Source organism: Ovis canadensis, chromosome 6, assembly GCF_042477335.2.
Source record: "Ovis canadensis isolate MfBH-ARS-UI-01 breed Bighorn chromosome 6, ARS-UI_OviCan_v2, whole genome shotgun sequence".
Lineage (NCBI taxonomy): Eukaryota > Metazoa > Chordata > Mammalia > Artiodactyla > Bovidae > Ovis > Ovis canadensis.
Genome location: NC_091250.1, coordinates 88,764,451 through 88,791,414, shown reverse-complemented (window position 1 = coordinate 88,791,414; position 26,964 = coordinate 88,764,451). Strand labels below are relative to the sequence as shown.

Sequence of the window (26,964 nt, the reverse complement as noted above, 5' to 3'; positions counted from 1 at the left end):
GTAAAGTGCCATTTACCACAGGAAACAAGACCCTGAGTCTATGGGTAAAAGGGAAAGGAAGCTCTTATTGATAAAGAATATCAGTTACCATGAAAGATATAATTGACTCAAGCAAGAACCAAGAGATGAGAAAATCACTAGGTTTGTTGAAGGATTAAGATAATTTCACTATATCATCCCATGGAATATTAATTACAAAGGGAAATAAATAATGTCAGTGGAGAAATCTAGTAGACAACATGTTAACCAAACAATAAAAGTTAACACAACCAATAACAGGATCATGGGCCTTCTGATGTAATATACTGATGTAATGTACCAGTACTGACTATTCCTGCCAAGACACATAACCTGAACTGAAGCATGAGAAAATAATTATGATACTATAATTCAAATTAAGAAACATTCTTTAAACAATTTCAAATTCTTCATGTTGTGAAGCACAAATGCTAAGGAGTTGTTCCAAACTAAAAAATATGTGACAACGAAATACAACAAGGAATTAGGAGCAGGGAGATATGTAAAATTATTAAGATATTTGGCACAATCTGAACTTAAGACTATACAGACTACACCAATCTTTAAAATCATGAATTTAATTATTACAGGATGGTTGTTTATTGTATAAGAGTGCTCTTAAATACAAACAAATATTCAGAGATGAAGAGGTATGCTTTCAACTTAATTTCTGGGCTTCCACCACAAAATATACATAATGTGCAGAAAACAAACATTGAGTGATGGATCCCAAATAAGGGGTACCCAAGATTTCAGGGTACCATTCCCACAATTTCTCGGTAAACTTAAGCATTTAAAGTCACTTTCTCAAGACTTGCTATTTTCTGCTACCTGAGTGAACTCTCTCCTTGCCTTGTTAATGTGTTCAGACAATACTCAGTCTATGAAACAATATTTATCTATCACAATTTTTAAATTATAGTAAAATGACCACTGTATATGAATTGGTTGAAATCAAGGAGAACACACCCACAGAAAAATATCACACACACAACACACCTGTAGCCCTGGGTAATCAATAACTATCGGCCCTTCCAAGGGCCAGATACTGTTTTAGGTACCTGGGTTAAGCAGTGAGAACAAAATCATTCTGACTCTAGGAGCAATTATATCATTTGACACAAAAGCCCACATACTATTTTAACATTAAAAGCTACTATAAAAGACATGCAAGAGAGGCAGGTGGATTATACACCTTAATTGTGCCAAATAGAGGAAGCACTTTTATATATTTAAGAATACTTACTTGCTTTGTTATTAGTGGAAAAAGGTCTTAATACTAAAATTACGTCAAGCACTTAATACTAAAATTACATGCCAAATTACATGTTGTCCCCTTCTCCTGCCTTCAGTCTTTCCCAGCATCAGGGTCTTTTCAAACGAGTCAGTTCTTCCCATCAGGTGGCCAAAGGATTGGAGTTTCAGCTTCAACATCAGTCCTTCCAATGAATATTCAGGACTGATTTCCTTTAGGATGGACTGGTTTGATCTCCTTGCAGTCCAAGGGACTCTCAAGAGTCTTCTCCAACACCACACTTCCAAAGCATCAATTCTTCAGTGCTCAGCCTTCTTTTTCCAACTCTCACATCCACACATGACTACTGGAAAAATCATAGCTTTGACTATATGGACCTGTCAGCAAAGTAATGTCTCTGCTTTTTTAATATGCTGTCTAGGTTTGTCATAGCTTTTCTTCCAAGGAGCAAGCGTCATTTAATTTCACTGCTGTAGTCACCATCTGCAGTGACTTTGGAGCCCAAGAAAATAAAGTCTGTCGTGTTTCCATTGTTTCCCCATCTATTTGCCATGAAGTAATGGGACCAGATGCCATGATCTAAAGTTTTTTGAATGCTAAATTTTAAGCCAGCTTTTTCACTCTCCTCTTTCACCTTCATCAGGAGGCTCTTTAGTTCCTCTTCACTTGCTGCCATTAGGATGGTGTCATCTGCATATCTGAGGCTGCTGCTATATCTCCCAGCAATCTTGATTCCAGCTTGTGCTTCATCCAGCCCAACATTCTGCATATTAAGTTAATAAACAGGGTGATAATATACAGCCTTGACGTACTCCTTTCCCATGTTGGAACCCATCTATTGTTTCATGTCCAGTTCTAACTGTTGCTTCTTGACCTGCATACAGGTTTCACAGGATGCAGGTAAGGTGGTCTGTATTTCCATCTGTTGAAGAATTTTCCACTGTTTGTTGTGACCCACAGAGTCAAAGGCTTTAGCATCATCAATGAAGCAGATGTTTTTCTATGATCCAACAGATGTTGGCAATTTCATCTCTGGTTCCTCTGACTTTTCTAAATCCAGCCTGAACATCTGGGAGTTCTTCATTCACATACTGTTGAAGCCTAGCTTGGAGAATTCTGAGCATTATTTTGCTAGCCTGTGAAATGAGTGCAACCGTGTGATAGTTTGAACATTCTTTGGCATTGCCCTTCTTTGGGATTGGAATGAAAACTGACCTTTTCCACTTCTGTGGCCACTGCTGAGTTTTCCAAATTTGCTGGCATATTGAGTGTAGCACTTTAACAGCATCATCTTTTAGAATTTGAAATAGCTCAGCTGGAATTATATTTAACACTCAGGAATTCCCTGGCGGTCCAGTAATTAGGACTCAGCCCTTCCAATGCTGTGGCCCAGGTTCAGTCCCTGATCGGGGAACTAAGATTCCCCCAAGCTTGGTGTAGCACAGTCAAAAAAATATTTTAAAAACCCAACAAAAGCATTTAACACTTAAGAGTCACCCTATGGATACAAGTACCATATGACCTCATTTTCAGGATGAAGAAACAGATTTAACAAAATTAAAAGTAATCTGCAAAATTATAGTTGTAAGGAAGAGAGGCCCACAGTGAACCCAGCTCTAACTGTAAGGGGCACAGAGCACTTGATACAGCAAACATCAATAATAATCCTTTAAATAAGCAATTTTGTTTACACTGAAACTTCCCCTGATTACAGATCAATACATTGTTGTTAGCCTCTCCACAAACCTACCTTTATGGAGCTGAGAATGAATACCCTTGGAGGGGGGTCCACTACTGTACCGTACGTAACTCCCCCTGGGCAGAATACAAGGACGGCCAAAGATTAAGTGAAAAATGGATACTTGTAAAAATCATAACAGGGTGAGCCTCTGAGAAGGGAATAGCAAGGGACTGGAAAAACACACCTGTGGTAACACACTTAACGGTAACAAACAAGTCGCATATCAATAACGTTTAAATACCCCTTCCTGAATCATGAACTTTGAGGTCACTTACTCCATCAGGACAGAATGCAATCCAGTTGTTCTGATGTTTCTCCAACTTGTTCTCCCTTTTCTCTCAAGTCCACAGAAATACCTAAGAAATACCTAAGTCTTCAACACCGTTTTTCAACATAAAGCACAATCATTTCCAGTAACATAAGAACCAGAACCTCATAATATGGCTTATCACTTTCCCTTGGACTTCATTTCCTTCTCAGACTTCCATTAGAGTAAAATTAGAGTCAAAATAGTGCCCTAGCACTCAGTGAACATTCAGCGTAACTCATCTTATTTTCTGTTCAATGCATCTTTTTCCAATGAGTGAATATTTACCGATAGCAGGCTTACTACTAAGAACAGACATGTAGATGATGACTGTTAAGGGACCTGTGATTGGGAAGTATATAATCTCCTATAAATTGTCTTCAGGTTGTTTCTCCCCTACCTACTACGTATCCACTTCCCAGAAAGCAGATTATAGGAAGAGAGACTTTGGACTTCTACCCACGGACTGGTTATCCCCAGAGATTTTCAGTACCTTTCTATTTACCCTGGATTATCTGAGTGAAAATGTTCTGAGAATTATTAATTTACTTCTAGTTCCAGCCAAATAAGTTTGACATCTGATGTACCACAAATAAACAAAGGCATAACATGCTTTTTAAAACTTTATTTCAACATTACTATGCTTACAGAAATACACTCATATGGGTTAATAGAATTCAATTTAACTTATCCTACACAATTGGGACCAAAAACCTGGTACATGGTTTGCTTCAAAAAACAAAAACAATAAAAAGGATTTGCAATCTGGTTTTTCATCTATTAAAAACGTATATAAAAGATTCTCCATCAATGCTGCTTAAGCAAACAGCAGGAACCTTGAGAAATAAACCTTTGGTTTGTCTCTGAAAAATACCATGTATTGCACTGTAAAAGTTTATACAACTGGTACAACAAAACATTGCTGTAATGTTTCAATGCCAGTTCACAAAGTTCAGTAACTAACGATGTTGATAAGGGTAGGGAGAGCCTATGTATACATGTGAAAATATAAAAAAGCTATCTGATCTAATTAATATTACATGCAGATCCCAAATCTATTCAAACCAAGATTCAGATAATCTCTTAAATCTGAATTAATGCTATCAATCCAGTTCATCAGCTGAAGTCAAAAAGAAAACTCTGCACAGTAGCTGTTTTTCTGATATGTGCAAAAAAGAAAATGAAGTTTCTTCCCCAGCTTTTTAGTCCAGAACTACAGCAAAGTATTTCTTCCATTGTCAACCTTCTTGGGGGGAGAGGCAATTGAGGTTACTTAGGCTTAAATCTGAATTAGCACTCAAATGCAAGAGTCCCCAAAGTTAAAGACCATGTGATTTTAGAAGTGACTCTAAAAAATAAAATGGCCTTTCTTGGAAGACTAGAGCAAAACATACGGCAATAGTTTAAAAGAAGCCTAATTAAAAACAAAAACAAAAAGGGTAGCTCTTTATGAATTACACTTCAATTTAAAAAAAAAAAACCTCAATGAAGCAGCTCTCAAAAGAGGAAAAAAACTTAAAATATCCTGAAAAGCAATGTGAACATAGGTTCAGAAGACAGTTAAGAGATATATTTTACAAAGCTACCTAGGATTAGGCTTATAAAGGTATTCTAAATATTTCAACCTTTAATACTAAATATCAGTTTACAAACAACATGTTTACTTTTTATTCCTTTATCAAAAGGGAAAAGTCTAGCTTCAATCCTATCCAGTGGAAGGGAAACTGAGAAAATAAAAGATTCAAATAGTCCCAAGCAAACAGCACATTTTTCAAATGGAAGAACTAGACCAGAAGTTCATATTACTAATATACTTTTCAATGAAACAATTTTTTTAATCAAACGATTTTTAATAAGAATACATGGCACTAAGGTTCAGAACCTAATATAGGCCTGACAAACAAGTCCTTGTTTTCTGGAAGAAAGGCCTCAAGTCCATTCAATTTCCAGTAACAATGTTTTCACAAATCACTTTAACGAGGGGTTTTAATTTCTTTCATATTTTTGGTTTTGGCATTCTAGTCTTAAAATCTAGAGAAGAAAATACATCCAATTCCCCAGAAGTCAATTTTTTTTCTTTTGAGGTATCAAAAGAATCCAAACTGATTCCCAATCTCCAATTTGTACTTAATATGAATATTTTTGTATGTACTGGAAAAGGTAACGTTTTAATATAAAATGTACTCATGAACATTAAATCTAGTTGTTAAAAAGGTTTAACTAGCTTTATAATTTAAGTTTTAAAACATAAATATCTGCAGCTTGATCTGTTTGACAATGATTGTCGGAGCTGAGAATTCACCTAGAATTCAACATCATTTACAAATCCCTATTATGTACAGAAAACACACAACAAAAATACACAACTTACTCATATCTTGAGAAATTTTTCTGCTTCTTTAAATCTTTGGCCTCCCAGTCAATTCCAAGTTCAAATGTCCTTTACCTTAAACACTCACTCTCAGAATAACTAGTTTTCCACACACAGTTTAATACTTTCTCCTAATTTTTCATGTTGCATTGCCAAACCCTGAAACCTGCCTCAGAGATCCACCAGACAAAAGAAAACAAACAATATATAAAGTGATTACTTCAGAATAGAACCTGGGAGGTAAGAATCAAGGTTCCTTACTGGAATCATACTTTATTTTACAAGGAAAAACAAAAAACCTATGTTAGATTCTTTCATATTCTTTGGTGACTGGCCAAAGAACCTACCAGCAAGTTTGGGGCACATACTCTTTTCCATACGAAGTGGTCCCGTAGGAACACCAAAATAGCTATTCATTTGATGCCTCACCTGTAGCAAAAGGCTGTCCCAATAACAGCCAGGACATCCACTAGTTGGAGGAGATCCCTGAGAAAGTGTGATTTTTCAATCTGGACTGAACTTCCGTTTTCCTCAGCCTTTATCACTATATTCACAGGAAGTAGCAGCTGGTTTACCAGCACTCATACTACCCTTCTCATCCTAGGTTTTCTGTGTAATTGCTATGGCTTTGGAATCTCACAAACTGATACTCTGTATAACTTGAAGGAGTAATTATGCCTCCTAGTTCCAGATTTGCAGTTTCCAAATTAAAATTATAGTTCTTTATTCAGCGGAGCAGGCATATAAATAAACACCAACCATATAGGAAAAGAGGTTTCCTATAAGATACAACTTAACACCACACATTGAGGCAGTAGATGTACTAAGACAGGCCAAAAAGTGTACTTATGGTTGGTATTTGAGATAAAAATCCATTCAACATAGATCTAGTGGTTTATTTACTGCAAAGTTAAAACTGAAAGGTGTGAACTCACTACATCAATTTAAAATAAATAACTTATATGAAATACAGATTCTGGCATAGATGTTAAAATCAAAATCAATGGACTAAATCTGCATCTTTCATTTGCTCACAAATTTGCACAGACTACTATTCTGCAAAAAAGACAACTGTGGCAGGAAAAAGAAAACTGCTCCTTTTGCAAACAAGACTAAAAAGCATCCCTCCAGAGAGATCAAAATAAACATGCATATATAAAGTATTCCAATGCAAATGCTATTTCTAGAAAAAACTTAACTGCATAGGTTAAAAAAAAACAATGTGCAACATCTTAAGGCATTAAAGCACCAAAACAAAAACAAAAAACCCACCAAAATCATTGTTTTTATGACAATTAACACATACACAAATAAACATACATACTGATCAAAATTCAGGAAGGTAAATACCTGGATTGATAGAACATCAATTGTTGGGAAAATTTCTCTTCAAATTCAATGTCTGTCTTCTTATCGCTAGAACAATTTTAAAGTGCTAACTTTATATAAAGCAGGCAAATTCTTCAAGTCATTTGCTATTTAAGTAAGCCAATTTTTATAGGGCTATAAACAAAGAATAAACTAAAGTGAAATAGAAAGACAGACATGAGGAAAAAACTGGTAAGTTATATAGCTGAACAAATAGACAAAATGCTCTAATACCACCTTAGCCACCTTAGTTCAATTAAAAGCAAAAAGAGATTAAAAAAAAGAAAAAAGCTTACAGATTTAGATGTCTGCTACAGTAACTCCCTTGGATTTACTAAAATGTGTACATCAATAGGTACACAGAGTCCTAAGAAAAAGAGTGCCACTTAAAAATCAGGATTGGACAGTAATTAATTTTAAAAACAAAAGGCTGTCTACTACTCCAAATGAGTATAAAATGTCAGAGACCTTATACACTAAGAACTGAAGCCTTGACCAGAGTTTCATCACTCCTGCCCTTGAGCTGCCTTTTCAAGGAAGTATACATTGACCAAATGGCGATTGAGGTGCTTGCTGTAATCTTTTTCCTTTCGAAAAGAACGATCACAGAAGATACAAACGAAATCTCCTTCGGCCACTTTGACAGCCAAGGCATCCTTTCCATCTTTCCCACTGGTCTCTTGTGGAACTGGCCGAGCCCCGTTCAATCCAGAATCATCACTATCCTCTGACGTGTTGTCACTTAGGTCACTTCCATCATGACTATGGATGCCTTCGTCTTCATCCATTTCCTGAGACTCATTTACTGCCACGGTGACAGGAGGTGATGCCACAGCAGTTGTGGACACGGCTTCATGTTTCTCTAGCGGTAGAGAAGGCAGCGGTGGTGAAACTGGTTCTTCAACTGCCAAGTCTCTGCTGGGGAAATTCTCTGCTTGCTTCTCATCAGTGTCCGTCTCCATTGCACACAGCATAGCTTCAGCCTGAGGTTTATCCTCTGAAGTTTCACCCTCTGGCATATTCAAGTTTTGTTCAGAGGATGAAGTGTTGGCAGATTCCTTGATAACAGCAGCAACACCAGCCAGACTCTTATCTGCCTCTTCTGCTCCCACTTTTTCAAGAGGGCCTTCTTTATTTCCTTCGCCTGCAGGGAACACATTTTGGTCTTCCGATTCTTCCCCTTTTAACTCTTCCTTTGGCAGGGGTGGTGATGGTGGGAAGAGATCCTGTGCACTGGCACTTTCTTCTAGAAGCTGCTTGTCTTTAACAGGCACTAAGCCAACCTCAATAAGCACTTGCTCCTTCCGTGCCATTTCACTCAGCATGCTGGACTTTTCCTTTCTGTTCTCTTTTCGAGGAGACCTTCTGGGGACCGGCTCTGTGGGAGGCGGCGGCTCTGTCTGAACAGGCTCCTTCTGAACAACCTCGATCTCAGCATCCCCCACAGGGGGAGGGGGTGGAGGAGGCTCTATCTGAACAGACCCCACCTGAGCAGGCTCTGGGGGAGGAGGAGGAAGAGGAGGAGAAGGCTCCATCTGAACAGGGGTCACCTGAACAGGCTCCATGGGAAGAGATGGCTCCATGTGAACAGGCCCCTTCTGGACAGCCTCGACCTCACCACACACCATGGGAGGGGGAGGGGGAGGGGGAGGAGAAGGAGACAGCAGCGGCTCCGTCTGCACACACCCCACCTGAGCAGACTCCATCTGAGTGGGCCTCCTAGGAGCAGGCTGGCTGCTTTTCTTACAGGATTTACTTCTCACAGTTTTCTTCTTTGTACTGTTTTTCAAGCAAATGTTTTGCTTTTTATTCTCCTCTACTTTGCTGTCACCCTTTGGCACTTCCTGACTATTTCTGGATTTGCTTTCTGCCTTCTTTTTCTTTTTTGTCACAGGTTCCTCATCATTAACAGGCTCTTGTAAGGAATGGGCTTCAGCTTCCACCTTCCTTTTGCTTTTCTTGCTTTTGCAGCTTTTTTCTGAATTGTTTCCCGGGGACACATCCACTTCCTTAGCTTCCATGGCAGATTTGCGCGTTCTGGTGGTCACTTGGCTTGAGGCATTACTACAAGGCTTCTTCTCTTTGGAAACATTCTCTTTCTTCTCCACTTTTACAGGCCTCTCGTTTTTCTTCCCAGTCACATCCCCCTTTACTTTTGTCTGCTCTGTTTCTGTTTTCTCACTGGTGATTTTGTTATCAGGCAAGTCAGCCTCTCGCTTCTTGGTTTTCTTTAGTTTCACCTTTGAGACATCCATGGTTTTATTAGGACAAGTAGGATGCTTAGATTTGAAATGATACTGCAGATTACACTTCTTGGAAGCTGCATAGTCACATACAGGGCAGTTGAACTGCCGCGGATTAACATGTAGCTCCACGTGTTTTTTGAAGTTACTTCTGTCTGCTGTTTTGTAGTCACAGTGTGGGCAGTTAAGAGGTTTAGGCCCATTGTGAACCTGTCTCGCGTGGCGGGTCACTTCATGTTGATTAGAGGCCACATAACTGCACTGGTCACACTTAAATGGCTTCTCACCTGAAGGTAGACAAGAGATGTTACAGAAGGCACACATTAAGAAATGAATTCAAGATTTATTCAAATATGTTCATCAAGAAGTGTGGATAGATATAAAACAAAAACCACCAGAACTATTTCATGAAGACTTGATCATGCAATTTACCATATTTATTTGTATATCTTTTGTATTTATTTGTATATCTTTCCTCTATCCCTTGACTTCTGATTCTCATCCTAAACAAAGGAATAATTATCTTAATCATCTTCTAAAAAGTTCATCAAGTTAGGGCTCTCAAACACTCTTAAAGAACACAGATACATGAAGAAATATACAATTACTGAAAAAGTGACTTAGGCTCTTGATGCTAATTTTTGGGCAAAGGCACTCAAAAAGGTAACATACTTTTAACGTTTTTATGTAGTTAAAACAAATGTATAAAGGAACAGAACATAAAATTCCCATACATTTAAGATAAACCTTGAGACTTCAAAAGAAATACTTCATACTCTAGGCCACACTCCCTGACCTTTATGTGAAAGCGTTAATACAATGCTTTGACCCTTTGTCCATCATAGCAGAGTTGAATCAGATTTCACTCAGCAAATTTTTCCACTGCCAGAGCTGCTATTCTACAGCAAAATATAACAAGTCAGAAATGCTTTCTAGATTTTCTCCCACTTTCTTCTAACAAATGAGCAAAGAAACCAGGGGCATACAAATAGATATGGCATATTAAATAAGCACAAGTTACAATCACAGGCACATACAAGACCAGAAGCCCTCCCACCCCCAAATTAAAGGCATAAGATTTAACTCATTCTACCTGAATACATACCCATCTAGATCACACTCTAGCAAATATTACCAAACGGTATCCATACCCCACTGGTCCAATGGAATGCATAGCAGAAAAATGGAAATTGACATTTATGAAAATTCATCTCTCAACATTCTCAAATTCACATAAAATCTTTTAAAATTTTTTGTAAAGCCAAACTACTCAGACATTAAGTAAAACCATAGATAATAAGCTTTACATGATCAGAAGATATCTGATTACAGAATACTTGACCACAAAAACAAAAACTTATCCAAGTATGTCAAACTATAAGCTCTTTTCCACATTAGTCCAGTAACAGATTCATAAAGAGAGGTTTCTAACAACATGCTACATTACTCTCCACTTGGCCCCTTTTTTGTCCTTTCCATTGAATGACTTCAGTGGAGACAAACATCTAGTTAATATATATAGAAACAGAATGGGGGAAACAAGATATGTGACATAACGGTTAAGAACTTGTTCTACAGTAAGAATACCTACAGAGATCAAGTACGGGCTCTGCAACTTACTGTGAGGTCTTGAGCAAGGTACTGAAAACTCTCTAAGGCTCAATTTCTTCATGTGTAAACTATTCTTATGTGTTGTAAGCTATAAATAATCTAATCCATATAAAGCACTTAAGTGTAGAACAGATGGCCAAACAGTCAATACATATTACCTGTAATTTATGACTTTTGGAATGAACTGGCGTATTAAAGAACAGGTAAACACAAAGGAAGATTTCAGGTGCTTATCCTGCCTTACTATATAAACCTTACCTTTGAGTAAACAAAGAGCTGATGAATGAAGTCGCTCTCGTTAGGAAAATATTTGTGCTCTTAAAAGAATTATAAAGAAAATGTCACCACTTTATAAGCCCTAATGAATGAGAGCATTTTCATAGCCAGCATCAGGCAAGATGCAAGCATCCACCTGTGAAATGATCAAGAAATGGAGTTCCTAGTACTCTGTTTTAAACTCCAATGGCATCATTTATTTGCTTCATTCACCCCACCCATATTTTTGCTTTACTGCCATTAAATCTGTTGCATTGGAAGATCAATTCATCAAGTTGATTAGTTTATTAATATCTAGCTGAATGAAAATTCTTTTGCCCTGTACCAACAGTTTTAACTTAACTTCCTTTTCCAGTTCTAGTAAAAATTTTTACCTGTTTTTCATCTTTATAAATGTGCCAGGTATCTGTTTTATCATTCCCAAATTAATTTATAAATGTAAAGCAAATTCAAAAAGGGAGTTTTACAAGCTATACACATTCTTATCAAGTAGAGTCCAGACAGAATAACAAAGGAACTTCTAATTCAAAAGTAATAGGGGTGTACTACTCAGCAATAAACACAACATTCTGTTAACACAGCATGGAATGACTCTCAAAAACATTTTACAGAAAGATGTTAAATCTTTAATAGAAATCAAGAGTATCACTTGATGGAAGAATACAGCAGTACTGACTAGAAACGGTAAGGAAGGAATTTTTCTAAGGGTAGTAGAAATATTTCATGTCTACACCAAAATGGCAGTCAAACAAGAGAAAGCATACATAAAATCACTGACCTACATGCCTAACACGTGCATTTTCGTGTGGGTAAATTAAACCTTAATAAAAATATGTTTAAAAAGTTATTCTAGGGCTTCCCTGGTGGTCAAGTGGTTAAGAATCTGTCTTGCAACACACAAAGGACACCAGTTTGATCCCCGGGTCTGGGATGATCCCACATGCCGCAGCGCTAATCAGCTCATGTGCCACAACTACTGAAGTCCATGCGCCATAACAAAGAGTAGCCCCTGCTCGCTGCAACTAGGGAAAGCACAAGTGCAGCCACAAAGACCCACCACAGCCAAAAAACATAAATAAATAAAATGAATCAATAAATCTTTAAAAAAATTATTCAAACTTCACAAAAAGACTCTCAAACCATAATATGTTTCAAATGACTCAGCTATTAAAAATAGTGCCTTCAGGGAATTCACTGGTGGCCCAGTGGTTAGGACTACATGCTTCCACTGCAGTGGGCACAGGTTTGATCCCTGATTGGAGAACTAAGATCCTGAAAGCCACTTGGCCAAGAGGGAAAAAAAAAAACAGTACCTCCATAATAATCACCAAGTACTCAGTGGAAGGAAAATAGTTTTTGCTGAAAAAATTATTTTTCCATCTTAAACATAAGTAGTCCATGACAGAATTCAGTAAGATGTTAATTCCCTTTAACAAACAGTCACTGTGCTCATAAATGGAAAATATTCAAAATGAATTCCTATGCTAGCAGGATGGAAGAACTATCCAGTATTATACCTACAAAAATATTACAAAGGGACATGTAAATCAGATGCATTCCCTCCAGTTCTAAATATTTCATCCAAGATGAAATGGTAACATATCTACTGAGAATTAGAAAAGAAGAGTTGTGGATCATATCAGGACCTCCAAAGGGTCAGTGTGGCAAAAATGAAATAATTATCCATTCAAGACCACCTACACAAACACTGACTTTTTAACTTTGCCATCTTCACACCTTCATAATGGGGGCCAATTCTGGATGGTGATCATGGTCATTTCAGTTCTAGGGTGGACAATTCTCCCACGTGTTATAGTCCTATATTTTATTTATTATAAGTGAATAAATTGGGATCATAGATTATCAATAACTCTTTAAAGTTTGGCTTTTGTAAAGCAATCTTTGGAAACCTTAACAATTCTCAAGAGAACAAAACCAAATGTCAGGAGCTAAGCAACTAACAAGGAATCCCTGGAACCCAGCAACCACACACTGAAATTATATAAAAAATATACATAAATATCCAAATTACATTAAAAATAAATCATAATGATCCAGTTCCAAGTATAGAACAACTTCTTTATAATGGTAGTTTACTAAAAATGATTTAAAAAGTTCCCATTTCTTACCAACCTGAATGAGTACGCATATGCCTGGTTAAATGAGTCTTCTGAGAACTTGAGTAAGGACAAAGTTCACATTTGTATGGACGTTCACCTACAAAAATACAGTGATTAATGTTCAAATGATATAATAAGACAATTACAATTCTCACTAACAATACATACATACATTATTTAATACTGAGTTTTGGGGGGTTTTTTTGGCTGCTCAGTTCAGCATGTGAGACCTTAGTTCCCAGACCAAGGATCGAACCCATGCCCTTTGCGCTAGGAGCCTGGAGTTAACCACTCCACCACCAGGGAAGTCCCAGTTATACTCATAAAGCTACAGGGACTGACAGCAACTCAAGGGAACAGTGATTTACTACTAAGGAATTTAAGCCTCAAAGGCAGAAATTTTGTGCGTTTTGGACATGGGCTGTCAACCACAAAATATACTAAAAAAAACCTTTACATTTGTCTATTTTTGGGCCACAAGATAACAATTAGGACCTCAGGCAAGCGTCCTCATCTATAAAAGTAACAGTATCTCCACTTTCTAGAATTGTGAGAATTTAAATTAAGATAATATATGGATAGCCTTCAGCCCTGTGCCTGACACCTAGAGCCTTCAATAAATACGTTATTATTCTGTCTATATTATGCATTACAGCAGCAGATGTACCTCATAACAAGGGACAACGAGGGACTTTCCCGGCAGTCAATTGGTTAAGACTCCATACTTCCACTGCAGGGGGCACAGGTTCAATATCTGGTAGGGGAACTAAAGATCCCACATGTCATGTGGCTTGGCCAAAAACAAAAAACAAACAAAAAACCCATGGAACAAGGAAAGGAAAGACAAAGATAAAAAAAGAAAGAAAGAATGTGGCGATAAGTGTGAAATGTGTTCCTAGTAACTATCCAGCTATTATTAGCCGATACCTGTAGATTAGACATAAATAGCTCATGGCAACAGGATGCCTACTTTAGCCTAAAAGAATTCGGAGATTAAAAAATGTTGAAATGTATTTATGTAAAAAGATACATAATTGGCAACAAGCACTTGAAAAGATGCACAATATCATTAGTCACAACAGAAATGTAAATCAAAACCACAGTGAGATGATTTCATACCCACCAGGATGGCTATAATAAAAATAACAGATATTAACATTTATTTGTTAGGTTGTGGAGAATTTAGAACCCTAATACAGTGCTGGTGGGACTGTAAAATAGTGCAGCCACTTTGGAAAACAGCTTGTCAGTCCCTCAAATGATTAAACATAATTACCATATGGCTAAGCAATTCCACTCCTAGGTGTATATTTACCTAAGAAAAATAAAAACATATGTCTACACAAAACCTTGCAGAAGAATGGCAATAGCAGCATTACTCACAATAGCCAAAAAGTGGAAATAATCCAAAAATCCATTAACTAATAGAGAAACAAAATGTTGCTTACCCATTTTAGAGAAGTATTTGGCAACAAAAGGAAAACAAGTACTGTACGTTTGATGTGGATGAACCTTGAAAACGTAAGTGAAAGAAGGTAGCCACTGAGGGCCACGTATTATCTGATTCCATTGATATGAAGTGTTCCGAACAGTTCAGTTCACAGTGAACTGTATGGTATATCAATTGTGTATCAGTAAAGTTGTTACCAAAAAAAGCTAAGAAAAATTTAATACCATGAAGATTAACATGAAGGATCAACTACAGATACTTTACTTTTAAATTCTTCCTAACAAAATAGATTTCATCTATCTGTGCAGCTCACCAAAATAGGCATAAATACTCTAGAAACACTAATTATTTTTCATTCACACGTATAGGCAAACATGTCATCTTTCAAAGTAGAATTTGTGAACTGGTTAGATAGCAAAACCACAAAATGAAAAATCTACTGAAGACTCAAATGAAAATCCTCAGCCCCTTACCATAATAAGTATCTATAAAAAAGATACAGAAGTTTCAATCTTAGCTGTATGTGACCCTGGGTACAATACTTTAGGCTTTCAATAAACACTTAACTGTTTCCTTTTCAAACATATAACTGATACCCCCCCAAAATTTAATAAGATAAACACACTGGTATTATTTTTTATGGTGACTTGCATGGTGGTTGTTAAGTATATATATTTGTAAAAATTCATCATTGTCAATAATACCTCAATTTTTAAAAATTCATAAATGTATATATGTAAAAGTCATGCACTTCACTGAATATCACACTTATTACCTAAAAGCTCTACAGATTATGGCCAATTCTATGATAAATTAGGCCCCAAAGTTTTCACAAGACTGTTAAAGGAACATCCAGTACTTATGGCTAAACTGTATATGGTATCTGAGATTTGTTTTATGACACTGCAAGTGAGGTTAGTTTAGTCTAACCTTAGTCTAACAGTTTGTTTTCTAACAGTTTGTTTAATTAAAACTCTTAAGTGATTAATGGTGTAGGATTCTCCAGTTACTCTCATTTCCTATGCCATGTGACTTTGAGACTTTTTTACTTTTGAGATAAAATGGTTGCAAAGCCTAGAGACAATCACAGATTATAACAAATTCCAAAGAGATTTCAAATTCTTTTATATAACTAGATTTTAAGCTTTAAATTACACAGAAGCCATCTGTTGGAGTTTATAAATCTTGCTACACATGTCTTTCTTGTAATGGAATTTCATCTGCAAGTCTTCTTGTTTATGCCTACCCCTTCAACATCAATTCCTCTCCTCACTAGGACTCTAGGGTTCAGTGCTGCAGAGTGACAACTACTGCAAATGGGATCTGATGCAAACAGCATTCCACAGCCCTTCTCACTGCTGATGGGAGGAGCACAGTATTAGGTTACGCTATCCATATCATTCAGACCAGCAATCAGTCCTCAAAGGTACCAATTCTTACCCGGAATATGTACGGCAACTATCAATATTATAAACATTGCTTTGAAAACTAAGACCCGTTAATTACAAAGATTTGAAAGTCAATTTACAAGTGAATAAATAAGGGGTATTGGGGAAAATGGGGAGCAACCACTGAGAGGTGCTTCCTTTTGGGGTGAAGATGTCCTAAAATTGACTGTGGTATGGGCTGCACAATTCTGCAAACATACTAAAGCCAATGCATTCTAACATTAAATGGATGAACTGTGTGGAAGTGGAGTATAGTTATTTTAAAATATGAATTGTCAAATGTGATAAAATATTAATAACTAATAACTGCTGGGTAGAGGTGATGGGTACCTGTGGGTACCCATGTTTACTTTTTACTTTTGAGATGTAATTTACTTCCAAGATGAGATTTACCCATCTTTAATTCTCTTTACTTCTGAGATATTTGAAATTTTTCACATTTTTAAGACCACTCCATTCTGGGGGGTACAGTACACTTAATAAGAAAGGTACTCTTACCTGTATGAGTTCGAACATGCTGAACATAATTGTTTTTTCTGTCTGAAAAATAGTTGCATTTCCCACATGTGTAAACTTTCCTTGGAAAATGGTTTCTCAGGTGTTTCCTCCAGTGATATTCACTCACTGTGGTGTACGTGCATATGATACACTTGTAGACTCGCTCATTGTCCCCGGCTCGGGTGTGATGTTTCAGGTGAGCAGTATAGTGATCATAGCGATTGGTATTGTAGCCACAGCGGTCACAGCGGATGGGGCCCTTGGAGAAATCGCCCTCTTCCCCAGTAGAAGAGCCGGATTCCCTGGCTTTTGCTTGCTTCTCTGCACTTTCTTCCACAAAAAATTTCTTGGCACTATGAACTCGGATGTGATGCACAAACTGCTCTTCAGATTCTGCTTCATACTGGCATGGTTTACAGCGGAAGGGTTTGGTCTTCAAGTTCTTGCACTTGTCCTCTGCTACAGGTGTGTCCTGAGGAAGGTCTTTATTTGAGCTGTACGTTTCTGAGGCAGCTGCTACCTCAAACACAGGCTGTGGCTGCACAACGTTGAGTTCCAAACTTTCCAGTTCCATGTTCTCCAGCCCATTGGGTTGGCCTTTCACCTCAGGAGACTCCTCAAGTGCTTCTCCATCACTATCTGAGAAGTTGCTATCCCCAACAGGCATCAATTCTGCCATCTGTCTTTCTTCGCCAACCACATAATCACAGCAGCCGCCATTTACCTCCCCAGTTAAGGCCACATTTGCCAACATGATAAGCTGAGGCGCAGCCAGTTCAGCTCGAGAGAGATCAGGCAAGTCATACATGTCATTTGACAAGGCCATGCCCATGGTGCCACTGCCGGTGAACAGCCCTCCTCCTCCAGAAGACTGCCCCATTACCTGGGTGGCCATATCTGTGCTCTGCATTCAAAACAAAACAAAAAACACACAAAAACACCAGTTTAAGCACATTTACCAGTGTAAAACTAAAACATCACTGTGGTTCTTTGTAACTTAATACATTTTCCCACATAACCTTTTAACTCAATCAGCTTCATTAACTACTGAAAGTCAGTCTTTAAAATCATTTTCTAAGTCCAAACTCTCTTTACTGCAGTTATCAAAAAATTTTCTGTATCCGCTATAAGAAATTCTATCAAGTGTGACACAACTCACGCATCAACTAAGTCTGCCAACGGTGTGCCTTCCCTCAAGCACTTTTACTTTTTCTGGTGGAAAAATGTAAGTAACCTTCATTTTTAGTGCTAATTAAAATTAAATATACCTTTGTACAAATGGGTTAGAGGCACCAACCCCCAGTACAGTTAAAAATCGCTTCTTTTTGGCTCCACAAAAACTAAGAGTACCAATAGTCTACTGTTGACCAGAAGCCTTAAGGATAAGTCAGTAAACATGTATTTTGCATGTTACATGCATTTATATAATAGATACATGAAAAAGTTGTTAAAATCATAAGGACTACATTTCCAGTACTGTATTCATAAATACAGTAAGTATACATCCCCTGTGTACCAGATGAATTACACCTGTCATACCTTTACCAATACTGTATGATATAAAATACTGCAGATGTTATACATATTACTAACACTAGTCATTAGAAGGGGCTTCCCTGGTGGCTCAGAGGTTAAAGCGTCTGCCTGGAATTCAGAGAAAATATATTGTGAAAAAGAAATTGATACTCATTTATAGTTATAACAAAGCACTGGTAACACTGAAGCAACGATATGACTGCCTTACTGAAATCTACTGCAATCGATAGGACTGCTTCCCAGTAGCCAAGCCAATATGCAAATAAATGAGTCACAAAATTTTTATTTAGCATATAGTGTAAGGCATTTTCATAACATAGTATTAGAAATAGTTTTTTTTTTTAACTGCATGTATGTATCATGGGCTGATATGCTGTTTCTCAGACAGCATATAGTAATGTAATTATTATATATTTTTTAAAATTTATTTTTCTATGAAGACCTACAAACCCTTCTAGAACTAACACACAAAAAAGATGTCCTTTTCATTATAGGGGACTAGAATACAAAAGTTACAAGTCAAGAGATACCTGGAGTAACAGGCAAATTTGGCCTTAGAGTACAAAACGAAGCAGGTCAAAGGCTAACAGGAGATTTGCCAAGAGAACGCACTGGTAATAGCAAACACCCTCTTTCAACAACACAAGAGAAGACTCTACACATGGACATCATTAGATGTCCAACACCAAAATCAGACTGATTATATTCTTTGCAACCAAAGATGGAGATTTATACAGTCAGCAAAAACAAGACTGGGAGCTGACTGTGGCTTAGATCATGAACTCCTTATTGCCAAATTCAGACTTAAATTGAAGAAAGTAGGGAAAACCACTAGACCATTCAGGTATGACCTAAATCAAATCCCTTATGATTATACAGTGGAAGTAGATTCAAGGGATTCGACCTGATACACAAACTGCCTGAAGAACTATGGACAGAGGTTCCTAACATTGTATAGGAAGCAGTGATCAAGACTATCCCCCAAGAAAAGGAAATGCAAAAAGGCCAAGTCGTTGTCTGAGGAGGCCTTACAAATAGCTGAGGAAAGAAACTATGCCAAAGGCAAAGGAGAAAAGGAAACATACATCCATTTGAATGCAGAGTTCCAAAGATAGCAAGGAGATAAGAAAGACTTCTTCAGTGATCAGTGCAAAGAAATAGAGGAAAACAATATAATGGGAGGTCTAGAGATCTCTTCAAGAAAATTAGATACCAAGGGAACATTTCGAGCAAAGATGGGCACAATAAAGGACAGAAATGGTAAGGACCTAACAGAAGCAAAAGATATTAAGAAGAGCTGGCAAGAACACAAAGAATTATACAAAAAAGATCTTCATGACCCAGATAATGACGATGATGTGATCACTCACCTAGAGTGAATCCTGGAGTGCGAAGTCAAGCAGGCCTTATTAGGAAGCATCACTACCAACAAAGCTAGTGGAGGTGATGGAATTCCAGTTGAGCTGTTTCAAATCCTGAAAGATGATGCTGTGAAAGTGCTGCACTCAATATGCCAGCAAATTTGGAAAACTCAGCAGTGGCCACAGGACTGGAAAAGGTCAGTTTTCATTTCAATCCAAAAGAAAGGCAATACCAAAGAATGCTCAAACTACCGCACAATTGCACTCATCTCACATGCTAGTCAAGTAATGCTCAAAATTCTCCAAGCCAGGCTTCAACTGTACATGAACCGTGAACTTCCTGATGTTCAAACTGGATTTAGAAAAGGCAGAGGAACCAGAGATCAAATTGCCAACATCTGCTGGATCATCGAAAAAGCAAAGTTCCAGAAAAACATCTACTGCTTTATTGACTATGCCAAAGCCTTTGACTATGTGGATCACAACAAATTGTGGAAGATTCTGAAAGAGATGGGAATACCAGACCACCTGACCTGCCTCCTGAGAAATCTGTATGTAGGTCAGGAAACAACAGTTGCAACTGAACATGGAACAACAGACTGGTTCCAAATCGGGAAAGGAATACATCAAGGCTATATAATGTCACCCTGCTTATTTAACATATGCAGAGTACATCATGAGAAATGCCAGCCTGGATGAACCACAAGCTGGAATCAAGATTTCCGGGAAAAACATCAATAACCTCAGATAGGCAGATGACACCACCCTTATGGCAGAAAGTGAAGAAGAACTAGAAGAGCCTCTTGATGAAAGTGAGAGAGGAGAGTGAAAAAGTTGGCTTAACGCTCAACATTCAGAAAACTAAGATCATGGCATCCAGACCCATCACTTCATGACAAATAGACGTGGAAATAGTGTCAGACTTTATTTTGGGGGGCTCCAAAATCACTGCAGATGGTGACTACAGCCATGAAATTCAAAGACGCTTACTCCTTGGAAGAAAAGCTATGACCAACCTAGAGAGCATATTAAAAAGCAGAGACATTACTTTGCCAACAAAGGTCCCTCTAGTCAAGGCTATGGTTTTTCCAGTAGTCATGTATGGATGTGAGAGTTGGACTATAAAGAAAGCTGAGTGCCGAAGAATTGGTGCTTTTGAACAATGGTGTTGGAGAAGACTCTTGAGAGTCCCCTTGTATTGCAAGGAGATCTAACCAGTCAATCCTAAAGGAAATCAGTCCTGAATGGTCATTGGAAAGACTGACGCTGAAGCTGAAACTCCAATCCTTTGGCCACCTTATGTGAAGAACTGACTCACTGGAAAAGACCCTGACGCTGGGAAGGATTGAAAGCAGTAGGAGAAGGGGACAACAGAGCCTGAGATGGTTGGATGGCATCACTGATTCTATGGGTTTGAGTAAGCTCCAAGAGTTGGTGATGGACAGGGAAGCCTGGCATGCTACAGTCCATGGGGTCACAGAGTTGGACACGACTGAGCGACTGAACTAGACTGAAAATTTATTTTTGACTGTACTGAGTCTTCGTTGCAGCGTGCTGACTTTCTCTAGTTTCGACAAGCAGAGGCTGCTCTATAGTTGCAGTGGCTTCTCTTGTTGCAGTGCTGGGGCTCTAGAGCCCAGGCTTTAGTAGTTGAAGCCCATAGGCTTAACTGCTGCTCGGCATGTGGGTAGGATCCTCCCAGACCAGGGACTGAACTTATATCCCCTGCTATGGCACATGGATTCTTAACAACTGGACCACCAAGGAAGTTCCAGGTAATGTAATTATTTAAAAGCAAAATTATACAACAGTAGAAAAACTAATACATTATAAATTTCATATTAAATATCACTTTAAACCTTTCTCAAGTCTTATACACAATGAATTATTAGGTAACAATGGTGATGACACAATGTCTTCCAGCTCTTGGTGTACAATTACTATATTTTCACAAGACATTCATACACATACATGACAGATAAGTTTATTAACTGAATGGTGTGATTAACATTCATTAAGCAGAGAAGTGGATCATCATCAAGGTCTTCATCCTCCTGTCTTCTGTTGAGTAGGGGGGTGGGGAGAGGAAGGGTTGCTCTTGCTGAGTCAGGAGTAGCAGTGAGACGAGGCAGAGGAAGTATAAGGGAAGGCAGAAGGAGGTGCAGAGAGAGAAGAGGTGGAGGAAGTGGAAAGAGGTGTAACTTGAGAGAAATATATCTTAAATTTCTGTCCAAATTTGGCTTTTCTACTTCTCTAAAAATGTTTCTATTTGGTACTAATCCTTCTACCACGGGCTTTAGTTTTAGTGTTTGTATTATACAAGGGGACAAGTTGTAAAAGAAATCAAAAGTAATCTTCAATAAAAGGAACCTTGCTGCCAGACTGTCTAATGTCAATTTGTTTTCTGGCACTGCTTCTTCCGTGTCTTTTTCCTTACAGTCTCGCACTGGTTCAAAAGGACTCACCTCCCAATTAACTTCCATTAATTTCTCTGGTATGCTATCTATTAACTCTTGAATAGTCCCAAAATATGTATCTTGAAGCCTTTCATCCACCCCATCCGCAACCTTTTTCCAATATCCACTATCTCTTTCATGACTTCCTTGATTGGCTCTTGTAAATCCTGTGAATTCATGTACAACACGTGGACACAGTCTCTTCTGGCAGAAATTTCTATTAGGCTTGATGACCTTCATAGTTTTTTCTATCACAATGATAACATCTTCAACAGTATGATCATTCTAGACTTTCATGATGTTCTATCGGGGTTGTCTTCCATAGCACCAACAATCCTTTCTACAGAGTACCATGTGTAATGAGATTTCAAGGTCTTTATGATACCTTAATATAGGCTTTACTAAAAGACACTGTGTTTGGGAACCACTTTGACAGACTTCCCAGGTGGTGCTAGTGGTAAAGAACCTCCCTGCCAATGTAGATATAAGAGACCTGGGTTCGATCCCTGGGTTGGAAAGATCCCCTGGAAGAGCAAACGGCAAACCAGTCCAGTATTCTACCTGAAGAATCCCATGGACAGAAGAGCCTGACAGACTGCAGTCCATAGGGTCGCAAAGAGTGGGACACAACTGAAGCAACTTAGCACATACACATGAATACCACTTTGACACCTTCAATGTTGAACTCATGGGGTTAAGGTGGCCAGGGTCACTGTCCAATACCAAAGAACCTTCAAATGCAGTCCCGTTACTGCAAAGTACTTCATAATCAGGGATAAAGCAGCAGTGGAACCAATTTAGATAAGTATTCTCATTGCCCTGGCCTTCTTGTTATACAACCAAAAGAATAGTAACTGGTGTTTATCTTTAAGGATAGTGGGCTTATGAAGTTCCCTGGTGGCCTAATGGTTAGGATTCTGGGCTTTCACTGCAGTGGCCAAGGTTCAGTCGGAGGTGGGGGAACTGAGATCGTGCAAGCCAAAAAAAGAAAGGAAGACAAAGAATGAAAGAAAAACAATTCCATTAAAAAAAAAAAAGTGGGCTTGGCAGCTTTATAGATAAGAACAGTCCTGATCAAAAACTCAATTTGCACAAAACAAGTTAGTCTTCAACCAGCCTTAAATTCGAATTAATGCTCACTTCTCTTCTTTAGTAATGAATGAGCTTTTTGCAACTTCTTCCAGACTAGGGCACATTACTCTGTATTAAAAACCTGTTTAGGCAGACAGCCTTTCTCTTCAATAATTTTGTTAACAGCATCTGGGAACTCAAAGCTGGTTCTGCTATCTTGATATTTTTTCAGCCAAAACTCTTTTTAAAATTACCAAACCATTCTCTGCCAACATTAAAGTCTCTAGATTTAGAAACTTCATTTTCCTTTTGCTTTAAGTTGTCATACGATAACTTTACTTTTTCTCGAATCAGTTTACTCTATAGGTATGCCTTTCACAACTATACCCACATAAAAAATTTTTTCTTTTTTTTTGTAAGGTTACATCACGCAGCTTGGTGGCTTGTAGTATGTTAGTTTCCCAACCAGGGATTAAACCTGAACCCTCAAGCAGTGAAAGGTGTCTCAACTACTGGACAACTAGGGAATTCCCAAAAAGGCATTTTTAATATCAAGACAGAAGGCATTTCACAAAAAGTATAAGGCTTTCATATCTGCTGGCAAAAGTGCAGAGATAATCTCCAAATTTCCTTTTCTTTTTTTTGCAATAACCCTTACACTAGATTCACTGATCTTGGAAGTGGTGGGTAATGGAAATTGCAGAACTTGATATGGTCAATATCAAGCAATTTAACACTTTCTTCTAATGTCATGACTTTACTGCTTGGGAGCATTTCCAGCATCACCAATAGCACTTCATATGGGTCCCATGGAGTCATTCAAGGTTTCTGGTATCCCACTAAACACAATGAAAAACACTCAGGAAATGGGAGAGGTGGCTTTTCTTCTGTAAGCACAATTTACTGGAGAGAACTGCTCACCCAGATATGATTAGACTTACAAGACGTTTTAAGTGGATACCTCCAACACTTGAGGCTCACCAAAATAGCAACAAGAAGTAGCTATGAAATGATTACAGACCTATAGTATGGAAACAGTTAATATGCAGTTATGGATGAATGATTGATCTTTACATTTGTTTACATCTCTCTGGACAGGAATGGTGCCATTGTGGTCTGTAATTGTTGATAACTTTTATTAGATTTGTATACATTTTATGGTAGTAAATGATAAAATACACTATTATCTATGTATACTTTATGAATTCATGATGTACGTTTTTCTGAATTTTTCATATTTCTAGGCTATGTGTATCATCTGTAGACTTCTGCAAAATGTTGCAGATCTATGAGAAATTTTCCAATATATTTCTTGAAAAAAATTCACATATAAGTGAACCCACGCAGTTCAAATACCTGTTGTTCAAGGGTCCAATGTACTTTGAAAAAGTACATAATGCCACTAAAGTATTACTTAAGTTTCTTTTCTTGATGATCTGTTTAAAAGTACACAAAAATTAAAGACCTTTTTTCCTGTGAAAAGGGAAGTTTAGTGTATTCAAATATACACAAATGAAAACACAAGAGCTTTCAAACACCCATAACTGAATAACTCAAATCGGCAACATTCTTGCCTTGTGTTTGATCTGACTCAACTGCCTCGAGGAGCCATAATAAAATCACTTTGAAAAAACGCTGGGCTTTTTAATAAAGTGTCTTAACCTCATTACTTTCCAACCTGCTGCTGCTGCTAAGTCGCTACAGTCGTGTCCGACTCCGTACAACCCCATAGACGGCAGCCTAAAAGGTGTTAATTCTCAAATTAGATGTTCTCTTGCGAATTAGAAAAAGCAAAGTGGCAAGGACTCAAAAAATTTTACACCCAAAATACCGAAAGTAATCAGTTTCACCCAAGCGCATAAAGACAAACTCGTTGAGTCATAGGTACCAACGAATGTCGGAATCAAATGCCATCACACAGCAAAGGCTGTCCAAGGCCTTAACGAAACAGCCCAGGCGACTCGTAATTCCTAATTCTCCCCAAACCCTAACTACCATCCCCACAGGCATTTCCAGGTTGCTCAGGAAGGCCGTCCGTGCACAGCCCGAAAGCCCAAAGTGCCGCTCGGATCCTACGTGCTGCCTTCACCAGCGCCGGCCTCGGCCGCGGCATTCCTGACTGAAATAGGCATTCGGCCATTTTCTCAAAATACGTACCAAACACAAAGCAGCTCTTCGCAAACTCCGGCGCCCTCGCTTCCCCTCGCCTCGGCCCGCTCACTGCACCACCGACACACCAAGTCGTCCTGAAGCGTTTCCTGGGCTCCCCACCACTGAAGACGGAGAGACGGGCAAATTCGGGGCGCCGTTGGGCCAGACCGAGTCTTCCCAGTCCAGAGTGCCCCCTCCCGGCCCGCGCGCCCCAGTCCGGGAAGAGTGAGCAAAGTTGCCGCGTCGTCGTCGTCCCCGCTCCTCGCCCGCCCAGGGCTCGCCCTCCGCAGGGGGCCGGGAGCCTCCGCGCGCCCTCCCGAGGCGCCCGGCCCCGAGCGCCAGAGGGGGCCCCCTGCGCCCCGGAAGTCTGAGGCTCACTCCCCCACGGCGCCCCGCGGGACGCGCGCCCCGGCCCCGCCAACTCCGGCGGCCAGACGACCCCGCACGCAGGGCCTGGGCGGCCTGGCGGCCCGAGCGCAGAAATCGCTGTCCAGCCCCATTGGCGGAACCGCCCGGGTCCCGGGCTGACTCAACCAGCCCGGCCGCACTCAACGGCGCCTTCCGGCGAAAGGGAGAGGCCGGGGAGGGAGGAAGACGCGAGGGCCGCCGGCAGGCGAGGGGCTGCGGCGGGACCTGGAGCAGGAGGAGCACGAGAGGAAGTTAGTTTCAGGACTAGGGCCCCAAGCAGCTCCGCTCCTGGCCTCAGGACAAGACATCCCCGGCGCCTGCGCCCGCGCGGCGGCCCGGCCTCGACTGGGGAGGGGGTCCTGGCGCCGCGCCGCCCCTCACCAATGCCCCCGGCCCAGCCCCCCGGCGGCGACGATGTAACCCGATCCCGCCGGGCCGCCCGCCCCCGCCCGACGCGGCGGTCGCCGCCGCCCGAGCCACAGTATCTGCAAATCAGCCCTGGACAGCGCCTCGCTCCGCGTCCTTCCGCGCCCTCCCCTTCTCGCGGCCACCGCCGCCCGGCCGACCCGCCGCCCCCACCCGACCGTGCCTCAGACCGCGCCGCGCTTACCGGCCTTTCTGGGCGAGGAGGGGCGACGACCCGCGTCGCCGCTCCTTCACGGACTACTTTTCTTTGTTGCAGGAGTTTCGGGGGAGGGGAGGGTAAGGGTGGAAAAGTTGGACGCTGGGCCCGTCGAAGCCCGCGAAGACCCAGTGGGGCTGCACAGAGTGTTCAGGCCGTTGGCTCTCGCCCTGCGGTCCGGGCCGCCGCCGCCACCCACAGCGGGCTCTGGGGCCCCAGGCCTCGGCGGCGCTTACTCTGCTCCTGCGCCCTGAGCTCGCGGGAGCCGCACATTCCAACACAGGAGGCTGCGCCGCGCACCCGACCCGCGCCGCCGCCGCCACTCCCGGGACACGCCCCCTCACCGCCCGCGCGCGCCCGCCGGACACGCCCCCGGCCGCTGCCCTCACGCTTAGCCGCCTGGCGCGCCCCGCCCCTGGGCGAAGGAGTCGGTTGGGGGCCCGGGCTTTGGATGGGGCAGCGCCCAGACGTAGCAGCACCTAATTCCCCCAGTGTCTCGAACTCGGGCTCTGAGGTCAGAAAAGAAGCCAGCCCCGCTTCCTTTGTTGATTTCCTTCATAAACTAACAACAGAAAAGTTATCCCCCAGCTCTGGAATGCACGCAAGAGACTAGCGCTCTTAAAAGGAGCGCTCTTTTAGGCTTTGTCACCTCC

General features: G+C 40.1%; 1 protein-coding gene across 4 annotated transcripts; it reads right to left on the bottom strand.

Annotated features, from left to right (window-relative positions):
• Positions 1-3,931: 3,931 nt before the first annotated feature.
• LOC138442562 (RE1-silencing transcription factor-like) lies at positions 3,932-26,679 on the bottom strand. 4 transcript variants are annotated; one of them, XM_069594200.1, is made up of 6 exons: positions 26,300-26,651; positions 25,288-25,403; positions 19,613-19,791; positions 16,707-17,610; positions 13,324-13,407; positions 3,932-9,590 (listed from the first exon to the last, which is right to left on the bottom strand). In XM_069594200.1, the coding sequence occupies exons 4-6, from the start codon at positions 17,599-17,601 to the stop codon at positions 7,567-7,569; spliced, it is 3,003 nt and encodes a 1,000-aa protein (XP_069450301.1). In that variant the 5' UTR covers positions 17,602-17,610; positions 19,613-19,791; positions 25,288-25,403; positions 26,300-26,651; the 3' UTR covers positions 3,932-7,566. The 4 variants fall into 4 exon arrangements, with proteins under 4 accessions (XP_069450301.1, XP_069450300.1, XP_069450303.1 ...); XM_069594199.1 differs by lacking the exon at positions 19,613-19,791 and having other exon boundaries at positions 26,300-26,679; XM_069594202.1 differs by lacking the exon at positions 26,300-26,651 and having other exon boundaries at positions 25,288-25,999.
• Between the last annotated feature and the right edge of the window lie 285 nt (positions 26,680-26,964).

Bases quoted from the DNA above. Each gene is read 5' to 3' on its own strand.
- LOC138442562 (XM_069594199.1), bottom strand. From the start codon at position 17,601: ATGGCCACCCAGGTAATGGGGCAGTCTTCTGGAGGAGGAGGGCTGTTC. The intron at 13,408-16,706 runs GTAAGAGTACCT...GTATTTTTGTAG, and splicing joins GCATGTTCGAACTCATACAG to GTGAACGTCCATACAAATGT. The intron at 9,591-13,323 runs GTTGGTAAGAAA...GTCTACCTTCAG, and splicing joins GCATATGCGTACTCATTCAG to GTGAGAAGCCATTTAAGTGT.